This window comes from Gadus macrocephalus, chromosome 3 (genome assembly GCF_031168955.1).
Source record: "Gadus macrocephalus chromosome 3, ASM3116895v1".
Classification (NCBI taxonomy): domain Eukaryota; kingdom Metazoa; phylum Chordata; class Actinopteri; order Gadiformes; family Gadidae; genus Gadus; species Gadus macrocephalus.
Genome location: NC_082384.1, coordinates 23,593,441 through 23,610,651, shown reverse-complemented (window position 1 = coordinate 23,610,651; position 17,211 = coordinate 23,593,441). Strand labels below are relative to the sequence as shown.

At 47.0% G+C, this 17,211-nt stretch overlaps 1 protein-coding gene across 1 annotated transcript in view; it reads right to left on the bottom strand.

Annotated features, from left to right (window-relative positions):
- The window catches only part of rptor (regulatory associated protein of MTOR, complex 1), a 124,248-nt gene that overhangs the window by 39,444 nt on the left and 67,593 nt on the right, over positions 1 to 17,211 (bottom strand). Inside the window, exons 9-16 of the mRNA XM_060047408.1 lie at positions 16,550 to 16,633; positions 14,727 to 14,837; positions 12,706 to 12,780; positions 12,454 to 12,519; positions 9,930 to 10,121; positions 2,108 to 2,248; positions 1,206 to 1,326; positions 738 to 878 (exon numbers count right to left, since the gene is read on the bottom strand). Coding sequence (XP_059903391.1) covers positions 738 to 878; positions 1,206 to 1,326; positions 2,108 to 2,248; positions 9,930 to 10,121; positions 12,454 to 12,519; positions 12,706 to 12,780; positions 14,727 to 14,837; positions 16,550 to 16,633 — 931 coding nt within the window. The remainder of the gene's footprint in view (positions 1 to 737; positions 879 to 1,205; positions 1,327 to 2,107; positions 2,249 to 9,929; positions 10,122 to 12,453; positions 12,520 to 12,705; positions 12,781 to 14,726; positions 14,838 to 16,549; positions 16,634 to 17,211) is intronic.

The window sequence follows — 17,211 nt, the reverse complement described above, 5'->3', positions numbered from 1 at the left end:
CGAAAAGAAAAACACTGACGTCCATAATCCGGTGTGAGATATGCGTCTTCCTCCTAGCCGCGCCTTCCTCCTAACGAGGGCAGTCACCCCCGGTTAACGTCCAGGTGATTAGTGTGAGGCTGAGCGGGCAGGTTGTGCCCCCCCCCCCCCCCCCCCCCGATGATGAAGAGAAGCGCTGTGTCGACGCTCACTGGGTCACTCTGCGTTCCCGGAGTCACTCGGCGCTCCCGTTCATGACGGATGGCAGGGCTGGGGCCCGGGAACGCTGACGTTCACGATCTACGGCTGACGTGGGCGGTAACATTCCCCCGCCCCCGCCCCTCTGACGGGCCGCTGCCGGTTCAACACGTCTTCATCGTCGCGTTTCCTCGTTTCATTTAGATAACAGAAAGACTGGAAGGCTCGCAATTATTTTATTTTCCTCCTGTTGAGTCATCGACATTCCTGAGACCATCGTTATATCTGTGTTCCAGAGCGTATGTGAGCATCGAGGGTGTGTGTGTGTGTGTGTGTGTCTGTGTGAAAGAGAGAGAGAGAGAGAGAGAGAGAGAAAGAGAGTGATTGAGTGAGAGAGCATTGTGTGTGTGAGCATTGTGTGTGAGCGTGCGTGCATGCATGTGCACGTGTGTGTGTGTGTGTGTGAGTTTGTGCGAGATGATGAGTGAGAGAGCATTGTGTGTGTGGGCGTGCGTGCGTGTGCGTGTGTGTGTGTGTGTGCGCGTGCGTGCGTGGCCTACCCTCCTCGTTGACGTTGAGGTTCTGCAGGCTCTTGTTGAGGTTGCGGGCCGTGGTGGCCGCCCGGATGTTGGTGTAGGAGTTGACGGAGCGCAGCCTGGGGACGGCCGGGCTGTCCCGCCCCGGGGTCAGGCTGCCCGGCTCTGAGGAGACACAGAACCGCGATCACTACACCACGTTCACCTCAGGGGCGGAAGAGGGTGTGAGGACGGGGTCCTTCTTAAGATGATGGAGGGACATGGCCTCTGGTTAAATAGAACGAGAGCCATTCATTTTATCAACTCCAACTAGAGATAAAGGGGAGACTCCATCACATCATCATCCGTTTCCCAACTAGCTGTTCAGGCTCAAGAGTTTAAAAAAAATCCATGCGCGTGTATGTGCATGCAGGCCTGCATCCATGTGTGTGTATGTGCGTGCCTCCATGTGTGTGTATGTGCGTGCCTCCATGCGTGTGTATCGTGCTGTACCGGCTGTGTTGGCCGGCGAGGGGACCGAGTAGTTCTTCTCCTCCTCGATGAACTGCAGCGCCACGGTGCAGAAGTTACTCTCATACTGGACCACCAGGTGACTGAGAGCCACCACCAGCTCCTGCTCAGGACAGACACACACACATACAGACAAACAGACACACACACCGACATACACACACACCGACATACACACAGACCGACACACACACACACACACACACACACACACACACACACACACACACACACACACACACACACACACACACACACACACACACACACACACACACACACACACACACACACACACACACACCATTACTCATCCACATATAATGTGGGCTACTTCGGTAATTACCCGAACTTTGCCATTTGGATAAGATAGTCATTTAGTAAGATGTAGAATTTTACCATTACTGGCATTTCATGGTCGCACTGGCTTAATCTTATTGCCTGCGAGGCACTTTGTAGCACATTTAATGGGGTACTGTACGATGGCATTAGCTTTTTGCCAAGAACAACAATAAAAACAAGAGACGTAAATGAGAATGTCCTAATGATGCAAGTGTGTGTCTATCCGTCTGTGTGTGTGTCTGTATATGTGTGTCTGTATATGTGTGTCTACGTGTCCGTGTGTGTCCGTGTGAGTGAGTGAGTGAGTGAGTGAGTGAGTGAGTGAGTGAGTGAGTGAGTGAGTGAGTGAGTGAGTGAGTGAGAGTGTGTGTGTGTGTGCGCGTGTGTGTGTGCGTGTCCGTGAGTGTGTCTGTGAGTGTGTCTGTGAGTGTGTCCGTGCGTGTCTGTGTGTGTCTGTGTGTGTCCGTGAGTGTGTGTGTGTGTGTCTGTGTGTGCGTGTGCGTGTGCGTGTGCGCGTGCGTGCGCGTGTGTGTTGCAGGTACCTTGCGGACCACCGGGCTGCCGTCGTTGATGAGCTGCGCCAGCATCATGGCCACGTTGTGGTCGATGGTGGTGGAGTGGTCCGTCCGCTCCCCAGAGTTCCCTACGAAGGTCCCCAGAGCGAAGACCGCCGCACACCTCACCTGGGGACACACGGTGGAACCCCCGTTACACACACGGCCATCGTACCCTGCTGTCCCACACTGGGGCAAACAGCCCTTTTTCCTTTTGTCTTTGGGCGGCATGCAGCTCGAGAGGTAGAGCGGGTTGGCTGGTAACCGGAAGGTTGCTAGTTCGATCCCCCGGCTCCTCTGAGTGTCGAGGTGTCCCTGAGCGAGTACCCTCACCCTAACTTCTCCCGATGAGCTGGCTGTCACCTTGTGTGGCTGACACCGCCGTCGGTGTGTGAATGGGTGAATGTTAGGCAATATTGTAAAGCACTTTGAGTGGCCACTGGTTGGAGAGTGCTGCATAAATGCTGTCCATCTTTGTTAACAAAATTGGCTTTCCCATATCAGTAAAATTAAGCATTTGCAAATAAAATGGGAATTTTGCCTGGGATGACTTGGCGGCAAAACAAGGCGATGGGATGGAGTGATGAGTGGCAATGCTGTGTTCTAGCACTATGCTGGCTTCAAATGAGGGGAAATTCAGGGGTTCAGTTCATCTTCTGAATCCGTCTAGAACTCTGACCACTTTTAAAACAAGACTTAAGACTTATGTTTGCTTTAGCTTTCTGCTTAATCTTAAATACATTGCACTTTCTAAAAAAGATAAAACAATACTTTGCCTTTGTTTTCTTTTACTTATCTATTTTATTACTTTATTTTATTGCATGTTTGCTTTAGCTTTTTGGTAAATCTTAAATACATTGCACTTTCTACAATGCATGTATTTACTTTTTTACTTTAACTTGGTTTTCTTTTATTTATCCATTTTCTTTTATTATTTAATTTTATTGTATGACGATATTTCAACGTGAAACACTTTGAGTCTGCCTCGTGTATGAAAAGTGTTACATAAATAAAGTTGCCTTGCCTCTAAACAGAAACACTTTTAACAGTGGGAAAAGTGGTGCTTATTGGGTTTGGATGTAAAGGAACTAAAACAGATTTCCTGCTTATCAATGTTTCATTCACCGTTGTGATTGACTGCGGAGGCTAACAAGGTGAAAAAGTACATTTTCATTTCAGGGGCGTCTATAAATTTTAAGGCATAACCGAAACAAGAGGGAGTGTAATTGCATCAGCATCACATAAAAGGCACCGAACTTGATAACCAGGTGCCAGCCGGGCCCTTTAAGTGCCTTTTAAATGCGTTTCTACAGGCCTCCAACTACCCAGGATGGGGGATGCGACAGGGGCTTTCCCCGGGGAGATTGGAGTGTCAAATTGAACAATGAGAGCATCATCAATCTATCGCCGGCTAAGGAGATTACATTCGAGTCCAAACAAAGACTGCCAACGTGTTTTTTCTCTGAGATTTAACCATGTGGAATAGATCCAAAAGGTACTGACTGACTCTGAATAAACAACTGACAACAATTACTGTGTTTTTCGAAATAAGGCCAAATTTATAGAAGTCGCAGGGGTGGTAAATGGGGTTGTGTCTTTCAAAATAGCATAAAAATAAACTGCGCTGTTGTATAAGCCACATCTTACTACTCCTCTTTGCACACCACCCAAATACTTGTACGCCCAATGCTAGTGTGATACCATAACAAAATAGTTTGAATAGTATTATGCTTATACTTGGGGCGCGTTGCCGGTCAACTGATGGTTGCGTAAGCGTCCGTGAGTCGATTGAATATAATGCCAATTCAAACTTTCGTAAAAGCTGAACCTTTTGACCGATTTCGAAAATAAGGCATCTTGTTATTTTGAAAGCAGTTCATTCAGACGGAGAGACCTTGAATCATCGTCCACGGTCTGAGAGCACATTGTGGAATGGGCTCTCATTCAACAACGCAAGTTCATGTTTTTTTGTCAGTTAAGAAGTGATGATGTGATTCTTTACGTGGTTATCTTTTACTCAAAAAACTTCTAATGTAAATGAGCATATGGGGTTTTTGGCACATAAAATCTGTATTGGTTGCGGCTATATCTTCCAAAAAAATAAGGTTCCCAACCTTGCCTCGAAGTAACTGAAAATCCAAAATGTCCGGAATATGGAATATGAAGATAGTCTCAGGTGAATTGCTTTAGCTACAGGTTTGAGTCCTCCTCTGTCAACATTGACAGCCTGTTGCTCACCTACACTGCCTTTGAACAAACAGCCACACACTAGGAGGACAGAAGTGTCCCCATTTTTGGAAAAGCAGTCGAAGAGTTCACAATGCATGGGTATTTGTGCCCAAGAGAGTCGGTCACACACACACACACACACACACACACACACACACACACACACACACACACACACACACACACACACACACACACACACACACACACACACACCCCCCCCCCCCCCCCCCCCCCCCCCGAGGTAAATAACAGCATCCCCATGGGGACTGCAGCGCTGTCATCCCACACCTCAGATTTAATTAAAAACGTTCCGCTCATAGCTGCTGATCTATGTACTCAGCCTTCAGTATTTCCTTCTGGCTCATCAGCTTCCCTACATCTCTGCGTCCACAGCCCCGGGCAGTGGAACCAGCGGTGGGATACCTACCCCCCCCCCCCCCCCCCCCCCCCACACCTCCACCGCGCCAAACCTGTACCCCACCCAGGTAACACGATAGTTCCCCACAGCTGCCGAACCCAGCACTTCTACGAGATACGTTTCTTCAGCAATGTACGAAGACGACCATCGAGGTTCGTACTCCAGCCGTATAATTGGGCCCCACAGGGAAGCGCTGCCGTCTGATTGGTCATCATCACCACAGAAGCCTATTTGCAACCGTCTATGGATTGTCTGGAAAAGGTCCGCCCGCTGCCCTTAACGTGACTCACCGGCCATGTTCAATGATCCATCGACCATTGAACAGTGGTTCCCAAACTGTGTGCCGTGAGGCAAGTCCAAGTGTGCCGTGGGATTTTGTGACAACCATAGCCTACTGCAATATAGTATACAACTATACAAAAATATTTATTTTAATTTACTATATACTACTTTGAATGCACTCATTCCATAATACAGAGGCAAACTCTTTATCTAAAAACTATTTAAAAAATCCTCAAAGAGGATCCCACATTTCGCGCAGGTGGGAATTTAATTTAGACTGTGACACATCAAAGCCAGTGAGCGCGCTATATATGCCGAACACCTTCAGACCTTAAAAGAGAGGTTTGAGCGCTATTTTCCACGTGTGGCGGACATCGAGGACAATGACTGGATCCGAGACCCATTCAACCAGGAGTCCGAGTCCTCAAACGAGATGCTCACTATGAAGGAAAGAGAGGAGAGCGCAGAGCTCCGTGCGGACCGCACGCTGAAACTGAAATTTAGTGAGCTCACACTCGATCAGTTTTGGTTGGTTTGTGCATCAGAATATCCAACCATCTCCCACCACGCTATCGACCAACTTCTTCATTTCCCCACCACCTACCGGTGTGAGTTGGCGTTCTCCACTCTTGTTTACATGAAGAACAAGACCAGGTCACGGCTCTCTGTTGAGCAGGACTTGCGAGTGGCCCTCTCCTCCGTGCCACCAAGGATTAAAAAAATCTGTGCGCCCCGACAGGCACATGTGTCCCACTGATTTGTTAGTAGGCAGAATATTTACAAAAAAAGCCTGATTCTAAATGTTACAGTTATAATTTGTGGGTCAGATTCAGGACCATGCAGCTTTCTCATGGACAGTTCTCTGCTGAATTTCTGTTTCCTTTGCCTCACCTGCCTGGTTGAAATGGGTGTGTTTGATTAAGCCCAATTTGATCAAGTTTAAATATTTTTGTGAAGTATTTTGTTAATAAATATTTCATGAGTAGAATAGTTGTCTTTGTCACCTCTTATTTGGCATTAGTAAATAATTATAAACTTAACAGATAAACAGATGATATTAGTGATAACACGTGTTATAAGGCTATTTTGCACAATAGGTGTGCCTTGAAATATTTATTTGTCCTTTGGTGTGCCTTGGGCACAAAAAGTTTGGGAACCACTGGTCTAATACAATCACTAGAGTTCAGAACAAAAAGTTTGCTTTCTTCACACTTGAGACGAAGCACATTTTTTCCCCAATCTCCTGTTCCACTGAGATCTAGCTTCGGCTGCTGACAGATGTTACTAGTCCAGGCATGTACTTATAGGTGTGTGTGTGTGTGTCTGTGTTTTTATGCATATGTGTATTTATGTATTTGTGTGTGTGTCTATATGTGTATATATGTGTTTTTATGTGTATATGTCTGTGTTTATGTGTTTACATGTTTTTACATATTTAAAATATTCACAGATAACACCCCCACCAAAATGCATTCCCACTAGCACGCCAGGAACACCCCAACGAAGACGCAATGGTAGCGTCCAGCTTTCCACTACAAAGTTTGTATTAAATTGAACGTGTCTCATTAAGGATTAATGAACAAAGTAATCCAAAGTAACTGTACACTGGTCTCTCCGCACAGCTATAGAGCAGCCCTTTCTGGCACTCGGGCCGTTGAGATGTTTATCTCAGCACAGAGTCCCATCTCACTCCATAGCAAACGGTCTAAGCTGTTAATTTAACGAGAAACCGCAACGAGTAGCAAAGTATGAACATCTGTGGATTTTGGTGTACTGGTCTTCCCCAAACACCTCATCAGATACTAAGGGATTGCTCAATTTGCTAACAATCTGCGCTTCTTTGCACCACACGAAAATGCATGGATAAAAGCTAGATGTAATAAACATGGCCGTCGACTTTGTATGTTCCGTCTGCTTCAGTTTCCGAATTATGCACACATTTTCGGATGTAGCGAGATAAATATATTTATTGTTAGCAGACTCAGCATATCCTGCGCCATCCCTATGAGGGATAATAATAAAAACTGCCGTGGTAACATTTCTTCATACCCTACTGACATTTCACCGGGGACCAAATATGTTATTTGAGGGAATTTATATAAAATAAAAAAATTTATATAGCCGTGTTCACGCGATAATCCTAAACCTAATGTACTCACCTTCCACTCCCAAAACTACTGCAATTAAATTAACTGCCAGACCTTTCTGACATTGTCCTTATAAAAAGGATGATTTTATTTCATAAATTATTTTATGTTGCTCCACTTCAATCAGTCTCAATCAGTCAGTCTCTTGTCGTCCATGTTGCCGTCCCGCTGAGACCCTTTGATTGATTAACTGCTGACCTGGTGCCACTGGTCATGACGGAATGTTGATGTGAAGTTGTGATAGGCTACATGAGCTGAGAATTGTATTTTATTTTGAAAATTGACCGGATGCTCTATGGCTTTTACTTTTTCACTTCCTGCCCGGCTCGATCTGCTCTGTTGCAATTGACGCGGTTCAGCAACGGCTCGCGTCAAAAATAGAAGTGCTACGGAATGATAGCGCTGCGGCGTGGCGCGTGTATAATATATATATATATATATATATATATATATATATATATATATATATATATATATAATAGCATAAACAAAAACTTACCACTGTGAAATTTCCTGGTCCATTCTATGACTAACATCGCGCTCGTCATTAACTTCGTCAGCTACATTATCACTTTCGGGGACCGACTCAGGCTCACATTGGTAAGGTAGCACTGAAGCCATAGTAGACAGAGTGCCTGAAGAGACGTCAGCACTCTGTCAGCACCAAGATTCTGAATGCCTCAAAATTCTAAGCAACAGGGTGTTTCACATAGGGGTTGTAATACTAAAAATAATGTGCTGGACAACCCTTTATTGTCAATTCTAATCAATTCTATGAGGTCAAACAAATTAAATAATAAACAGTAAAAAAGGGCATAATAGGACCCCTCTAACAAAAATGTCTCATAATGTATCTTGAGCAGTTGTCCTATTTGTGAATTTGATGTACTTGCATGATCTTTCATGTCCTTTTTTGATCTTCATTTGTTGAACACACTTATTGTAAGTCGCTTTGAACAAAAAGGGTCAACTAAATAAATAATGTAAAAAAGGAAATCCCTTTTTCATGAAAGCGTCATGGTTTATCCTACATTGCTGTGCGTCTCATATGCAATTAGCCTACTTACACACGTCTTGTTACGTCTAAATACTTAATACGCACATTATATAATAATTACATGCACTCGTTCTCCTTCCTGCGCATTAGATTCCTTCGTACGTCGACTTGCCGGAGGACAGTAAAACCTGTTGGTGGGTAGCAACAGATCAGCGGACTGAGGCAGAGATGATGTGCAGGTGCTGCTGGCAGACTGGCAGTTGAATGAAATCAGGCGGCTGATAAACTGCTTTTGTACTTGAGAGTAGTCATCCAAAGATTAAGTTATATGTGGCAATATTTTCACGCTTCCATTAAATATTCAGTTAGTGATGGGATTGAGTGTCGCTGCCTCGAGCGAAACGGAAGAGACAATTATACGTCGTGTCGGGTTTCGATCCAGCCCTACCTCGTCTCAGCAAATTGTTTCATGAGCGCAATGCCGGTGAAATTAAGTGCTTCGACTGGAAGATAAGTTTGCAATAATTCACTGGCAGTTGGTATGTGAGAGCAGCCTGGACAGAGACGACATCACAAAAAGGGACGTCCTAATATACTTTTCCTAAGCACATAGACTGCTTCAAATGGGACAATATTCATTCATAAGCTCAAAAAACAATCATAATGATATGGATGAAGATGATACAAAGGTTTGCACTCCTGCAAAGCCTTTCATGGTTCCAAGGGAGCTGAGTAGCGCTGGGAACCGAGGTTGTAAACTGAGGTTGTAAACTGAGGTTGTAAACTGTAGTTTGTAAACTGCGGTTGTAAACTCGATCGTGATTGACAGTTGATTGTTCCCGCCCTGGCTCCCGCCCACAGGCAGCAGCTAGACTAGGTAGCGAGCGTGAAACGACGCGACTGTTCAGCGGGCACGTGTGGGCGTGGCTACAGCCCAGCACACGCCCCTTTCGAGAAAACCGAAAGAGAAGAGTCCGTATTTTTGGACGTTATTGAAAATCCTACCTTCTGGAATTTTTTAAATACCCTGATATACCGAAGTACCTTGATACCGTCGCAGCCTAATGTCTCTCAGCCTACAGATAATGAAATCAGAGCCTTTTACTGATCTTTGATTATTTACTCCTGGCCGTCCACCCAGAGTGGCAGGTGGGCTTGATACATTTATCCACCATTACTAAATCAACCTGCGTCCCGTGGGTGCCAATTCCCACCCTGTGTGCATGTGTGATATCAACCGATAGATGGAAAGAGAAACACTGACAGACAGACAGATCAAGAGAGAGAGCGGAAGAGCGAGACAAAGTGAGAGAGAGGAGAGAGTGAGACAGAGGAGAGAGAGAGAGCGCAAAATAGACAGAGCGAGAGGCAGAGCAATAAAGTGAGAGAGAGACAGAGAGAGTAAGCGAGACAGAGATCAAGAGAGAGAGAGAGATCAAGAGACACAGAACGACACAGAGACAGAACGAGACAGAGAGTGAGAGAGAAAGAGTGAGAGAGCAAGAGAGAGAGACACAGCGAGAAAGAGACAGAGCTGGACAGAGAGACAGAGACAGAGCGAGACAGAGAGACAGAACGAGAGAGAGAGAGAGAGACAGAGAGAGAGAGAGAGAGAGAGAGAGAGAGAGAGAGAGAGACAGAGAAAGACAGAGGGACAGAGAGCAAGAGAGAGAGAGAGAGCAATAGAGCGAGACCGTGACAGACGGAGCCAGAGAGCCCCTCTGATCCACCCACCTCGGGGATGGGATCTGAGAGCAGGATGTAGAGCTTCTCGTGGGCGCTGTCCCGGACGCCGCACCAGCGCGCCGAGTCAAAGTTCTGCCAGATGCGGCCCAGGCAGATGGCCACCCACTGGCGCAGCAGGGGGTGGGGGTCCGACAACTGCTCCAGACAGTTGGCGATCAGGTTGCCCTGCAGACAGGCCTCCTGGTGGACAGCGGCCGGGGGGGGCAGATGGGGGGTGGAGAGAGAGAGGGAGAGGGGGGGAGAGAGAGAGAGAGAGAGAGAGGGAGAAGGGGGCGGTGGGGGGTAGAGATCAAACAGAGGGAGAGGGAGAGAGAGAGCGAGAGAGAAGGGGGCGATGGGGGGTAGAGATGAAACAGAGAGGGAGGGAGGGAAAGAAAGAAGAGACGATGGGTGAGCGACATTGTGGTATCACAGCACGCGATCGGGTCACGTGCCGTCGTCGAGTTTCGAAAGTCGGGCGGGGATTGTCAGACGAGGGGAAAGTTTTGACGAGTAACTGTTTCACATCGTCGCTTGGGTTGATACCTTTTGTGCGTCTGGGCTGAACACAGGGCTTTCAACAATGCTCACTGCCTATTTGATCCTTTTCAGTGATAATAGGTTTACCTCAGTTCGAGATAATCGGATGATCTCTGGAGATCATCCGATTATCTCCATCAGAGCAAATTTAAACACTAATATCTTCAACATTGGGGGCTGCCAACTGAGAGCTTTTTTTCGCACAGCTTTTGCGGTTAATCTTATTACCATCACTTCTCGTTACTATCTGATAATCACAGGCATTGTAGTTCGATACAAAACTATTTTTTGCCAACAATGGAACAAGATTTTAATTAACGATAGTCCCCATGAATACCAATGCTGTGGTTCCCTATTCCTCATGATAAGGCAACGAGCTACTTTGTTCCCATAAGCGGGTCTTTGATTCACTGAAGCCAACAGAATCCATCTTTGCCAAAAATGATCTCCTGGGATAATTTAATTTTAATCTGCTGCACATCTCCACATCCAGACTTTATGTGCTTAGAAAGAATAAAGATCAGGCTTGGATAACCAGAGCGAGTTGTTCCCACAGCCCTCCACACGTACATAATGCATTGACCAATTTTGACCAACATTTCGCGCACACTTAGGTAAGCAGCTCCTTCTGCCTTATTAAGTCCTTCCGTCATTTCTGCCGTCATTTTAGCTGCTTAGGCTCCACACACAGGGCCGTTTGGGTCAGTGTGTGTGACGAGACAGCTTTAAACACCACTAGCCCCGACGTGTGTGTGTGTGAGTGTGAGTGAGAGAGTGAGAGTGAGAGTGAGAGTGAGAATGAGAGTGTGAGTGAGAGAGTGATAGTGAGAGAGAGAGAGAGTCGCTTTTTCGGCGAACTGTTGGAGATCATCTATTATTCAACGGCCAATGAGAGAGGTGGAGGCATTAGGTAAACACGCGGACATTGAGGGATGACTGGGTCCTTCGCTGGGCCAGAGTGCATGAGCCTGACTCGACTGACGTTTCATGAGACCCAGACGACCCAGCCCGCCACGAGGAACAGCCCACGAGGCCCAGGGGAGGAGTGGGGGAGTGGGGAAGAGGGCCGGGCCGGGAGGGCACATAAAGCCGGAGAGCACTCGACGCCGACAGTTTGCTATAATAATGGACCGTTGTGATACCGCTCACGCACCTAGAGTGAGGACAGCTGGAGGTACATTCGAGTAGGCTCGTACCAGCCCCCACCAGCACTCCCGCATGTGAACATCGGCCAGTGTGCTGTTCTTCTCCTATATCGTTTCCCTGCATATATACATTTTTTATTTTTCGCATTTAGTATTTTGTACTTTTGCACATTTATATTATGCTGTTATTCTATTTGTAACGTGGGGTTCGCTGCTGCTGGCAGTGCAATTTCCTGAAGGAACCTCGCCGAGGGATTAATAAAGTCCTTATCCATCTGTCTTTGACCCACCACCCAAACTGACCCCACCCCGTGCAGACTGATGAGCGATGATTAAGGTCTGATAAAACAGAGCCCCAGAACGAGCCCCTCAAAACGGTCGGTGAAATGGAAAGGTAAGGTGAGAGAGGGTTATCCGTTGCCGTTAAGTTTTGGATATTGATTTATCAAATTATTTGTCAAAACTATCGTTAACCTCATAGAATAATTTCCCAAGTCATGTTTAAGGTTCATCTTGTATTTAGATAATGATTATGGTTGTAAAAAGCCCTCTGATTGACTTAGGATATAGCCAATGAGGCGTTGGAGAGTAGGGTTCAGTTAGATATCATAATTCCGCTGAAATATGACTTGGGCAATTATGCTGTGAGTCCAACGATCTATCTTCTCCGTGTCGTTTCTGTTGACGATCTTTTCATGTTCTTGTCTTCTCGATCTGGGGACGGTTCACTCACGTACAGCATAGCTACAGCTACAGCATACAGTACAGTTCATCTGAAGTATGGGCACGGAAATGGCGTCGCGGGAGACCGGGAGAACAATTCAGGGTCCACAAACACACACACATACCTGTCCCGTAGTGTAACTGTTGACGATGATGGCCAATATGAACACAGCCATTGTGCGATGCTCCGCCTGGAACACAACACAAACACAAAAGATCAAACCATAAACTTATTTATGTTACTTGAACCACACGTTCCATGGAGAAAATTAAAAAATCGACATCAGAATGCGTTTCCGTGCACATTTTATTATAAGAAACGCCATGAATTATGAACGGGTTATCGGCCCACGTACGTGACTCTGTGCCGTACTCACCGGCATGTAGCTGTCAGCCAGCACAGACAGGAAGTACTTGTGACCGTTATCCTTCACCAAGTCAGCCTGACACGACTAGTCCGGTGGAGGAGAACACAGAGAGGACGACACGATTGAAGGAGGGAGAGAGGAGGACACGATTGAAAGAGGTTAGAGAGAGGAGGAGTTGATTGAAGGAGGTGGAGAGAGGAGGGACAAACAGGGGGAGAGAAAACAATAACAGGTGAGAGTGTGGAAGTATATGAAGGGCTCTCTGAGAAAAAAAAAATCGGTTTGAATGAACGGCACAGTCTCCAAGGCCGGCCAATCAGAAACCCTGCAGTGAATACCGACATCCTCACTGGCGAGCTTGGTTTTGTATTCATCATTTGTATTTGATTGCCTCCGCTGTTGTAGACGTGCACACACACATGAGGGTAACCACAGTCACACACACCTGTGCTCTTTCAGTCAACAAAGTGCAGGAAGTCTAAAATTGAAAATTGATGAGTCAAGGCTAATTAAAACCGCTGGTATCCGGGCACACGCTGCTCTGCCAAATAGACTCTGCATTCAACCCGAATCGCTAATATCACCGGGCGCACCTTGATTGAACAGACATTCATAGTTAATATCCCTTCCCGAACCCTGCCAGAATGAACGATGAAAGAGGGCAATTTGTTTTAAATTATATTTCGTTGTTGTTATCGAGTCGCCCCCTGATACAAAACGGCAAAAAACAAAAAAGGCCTCGTTCGGACACTCTCCGTAGGGCCTCAGAAAGGGGATTGAATTGTAGTTAATTTAATTTTCCAAAGCTTTTCTCAAATATGTTTCACAGATGGTGGTTGCCACAAAACACCCTTTCTACCTGCGATAACTAATTGACTAATATAGCCCAAATAAGAGCATACTTCTATATTATTAAGACCAATATACGTCATCGAATGAGTATGAGTAATACGATTAAAGGGGCGATATTCTGAAATGAGGTGAGAGTGATTAGTCATTAGGAGCCGCTTGAAAATCTGCCTCGTCCGGTGTTTAATGGATAGATAGATGTATGATGTATGATGGCTAGATGAGCAACATTTGCTACAGTCCACTGGGTAGGCTGGTAGAATGATCTATCCAGCATACATCTAGGTAGACATGGCCACTTGTCACTAAAACACAGGAAAAGGCAGATTTGTAATGGCTAATCACACTCGCACCTGGTGGCGTGATATCGTCCCTTTAAATATCCCACAGCAGATGGCCCCTCCTGATGCTGGCTGGGAAACACATCATCCATTGTCATATGGTCACGGTGGAGAGGGATTGAGGCACTGTCCAACTCATCCAATAGCACAACACCTCCTGGGAGCGCGTGTGTCCTTTCTCCGTCACGTGAACACCCAGAAGGCACCCAACACGAGGGGGCTAGAGCTTCCGACAGTGGTCGCCGAACGCTTGATGAATACAAAATGAAGCATGACAGAGGCATAGATAACACTGGATCTTTCGTTTTTTTATTGATCGGCGGCATGTAGTTCAGGAGGTGGAGCGGGTTTGCTGGTCACCGGAAGGATGCTGGTTCAATCCCCGGTTCCTCCTAGAGTGTCGAGGTGTCCCTGAACATGACCCTGACTGCTCCTGACGAGCTGACTGTCGCCTTGGATGCATGACTCATCCGTCGGTGTGTGAATGTGCATCAATGGGTGAATGTTAGGCAAGATTGTAAAGCGCTTCGAGTGGCCAGTGGTTGGAAAAGCGCTGTATGAATGCAGTCCAAATTAAAAAATGCAGTACATTGATTACAGATAGTTTGTCGCTTTTTCACATAAAACCAATATGACGGCAACCTGGTTTAATCCTTGTTTGCCAACACCTTCCCTAAGTCAATGCTTTGCAGCGCTGCGCTGTGATATGATACCGCCCTTCATCAGTTCATCGCCCGCCCGATGAACCGACACTAACCTCTAGCCAGGGGGATCCTCCTTGAAAGAATGTTTGTTTTATTATTAGGCGTGAAGAATGTGGAGGTTTTTGAGGTCACTCACGCTGTCCACGGCCAGGATCTTCGCCCAGATGAAGACGAGCAGGGGACGGAGCTCTCTGGCCGAGCTCTGGAGCAGCTTCAGCACGTAGGGGAAGATCCCCACGGAGAGCGCCTGGGGCAGAACAACACGAGGCCTCAGTAAAACGCGGCACGGCATTGGGGAAGCACTGGACCTTTAAAGATTTATCTTTGAAATTGTTATGCTTTATTATAGAGAGAGATAGAGAGGAAGGTATGAGAGAGGGGGGAGGACATGCAGCAAAAGAGCATGGGCCGGATACAAACCCGGGTCGCTGCGTTCAGGACTGAGCCTATTAGTGATCGACCGATATATCGGCCGGCCGATATTATCGGCAGATATTTGCGGTTTTTAATCGTACATCGTATCGGCCAATATCTTTTTCAGTATCAGCCTTTTTTTTTTTCTTTTTTTTTTGGGGGCTGATTTACAGACAGTTCAATAAATGTTTTTTTTTTTAAAGTGAGACATTGTAACATATGTTATCATCATTGTTTCATTTTTATGATGTAAATTGAGGGAGGCTTAGCCTGGAAATCCAGACCCACAACTAGAAAAGCTGTAGGGTCTGGCAACGAGTAATGAAAATGGCCCAACTCGAGGCATCAAGCATGCATTTGAAAATATCACTGGATAACACGCATTGGATAACACAATGACCAATCAGAAGAATACAAGGGGTGACGTATCCAGACCAGTGGCGCTAACCAATAGATAAGACTCTTTCCGTATCCGGTCGGTAAAACTGCAACGCTTTTGCCTATATTGACACATCGATGTGATTGATTAATGTTCTTGGCAATTGGAGGCCCAGAATATACAAGAGTATATAGCTTGTTCCCAGAGTGACTCGCTGAGCAAATTCAAATTATGCTCTTGCGAGAACTCTGGATTTCCAGGGTATTATCGGCACCAAATATCGGCTCAAGAAAATCGGTATCGGCGTATCGGTTATCGGCTAAGGCTGATGAAAAAAAAAAATCTGTATCGGTCCTAAAAAAATCCATATCGGTCGATCCCTAGTGCCTACGCGGTACGCGCTCTGCCCGTTGAGCCACCGGGGCGCCCCCAGCACTGGGCTTTTATAGCGGAGCGTAAAAAGTCCAGTGCTGCACACTCGTTATTCTCCTCTCTACAGGTGCATCAATTAGATTGAAGCGACGCACGGTTTCTGGTTTCTCGCCGGGCATGCATGGAATGAATCATTGTCAAACCTGTGGCCATACACAATGGATACATCCATATTCAGCGAGGTGGATTCAATCACGTTTTCAACATTGTGGCATTATTGGATGTAATGTTCAAAGAAAGTACAAATTGAGGGCTGCTTGATCAGGAGAACGTTGGCGATTTCAGCCGGGAGTCAAACAAACGTACAAACCCCATACCGATACTGATACCTGAACTGGAGTATCGGCCGATACTGAGTACACACCTCTTCTTTTAGCAGCTGTATACTAGTAAACCTGTATAATATACCAATACAGCATCTGGTATTGGAACTACTAACAGCACTTGTCGGTTTACCTACTGTCGACAAAATGTACTCATTTGCTTAGTACACAAGTACGTAAGCCGCTTTGGATAAAGGCTTGTTAAGCGGCCAAAACGTAACGTATATAAATCTACAGAGAATTCTATATAACTGTCCTTTATTATCTGGTTTGTCGGAAAAATAAGTTGGGTGCCTTTTAAGCCGTATCAGAGGCATTTCTGGTATGGAACCACTCTAACCAACAGACGGAGCCAGTGGGCGACCGCTGGAGGCTCAGCGTGCGGGGGGGGCCGGCGTGCCCTGAACCCACCAGACTGACGGCCCAGGGTCCCAGGTCCAGGAAGCGGCCCAGCAGGTCCAGCGCTCGCAGACGGTGCACCTGGCTGAGCAGCACCTGGAGGAACACAGGAAGGGGACCAGAGACCATAGGCCTTAGACACCCGTCCAACGGCTACAGGGTGGGGGGGGAGGGGGGAGGGGGGAATGGAGGAGGAGAGATGGAGGAGGAGGAAGGCTGAAGGTGGGGGAGGTAGGAGGAGGAGGAGGAGAGATGGAGCGGCAGGGAGAAGGAGAGAGCGAGGAGGCAGGGAGGAGGAGGAGGAGAGACTGAGGAGGAGGGAGGAGGATGACAGGAGACACCGGACGCGGAGGACGCGGAGCAGGTGGCTCCCGCTCGTCTGCATAACAGCACCTGCCGGAGATTATGGACTTCCCTTGTGTGTGTGTGTGTGTGTGTGTGTGCGTGTGTGTGTGTGAGCAACACTCCTCTACACTCAGCGTCCGTGGGTGTGTTTACTCCTCAGAGTCGGCAGCACGATGGCCGCGTGACTGTGCCACACACCGGCGGTGGCGGAGTGGGCGGCCGGACATCAGAGTGCCCGCGCCCGGCGGAACCTGCCGGCGCCACCGTGGGCTCTGGGGACGGGCATATGGAGGCCGCGAGGGAGCACTGGACAACTCCCACGCAAAGTA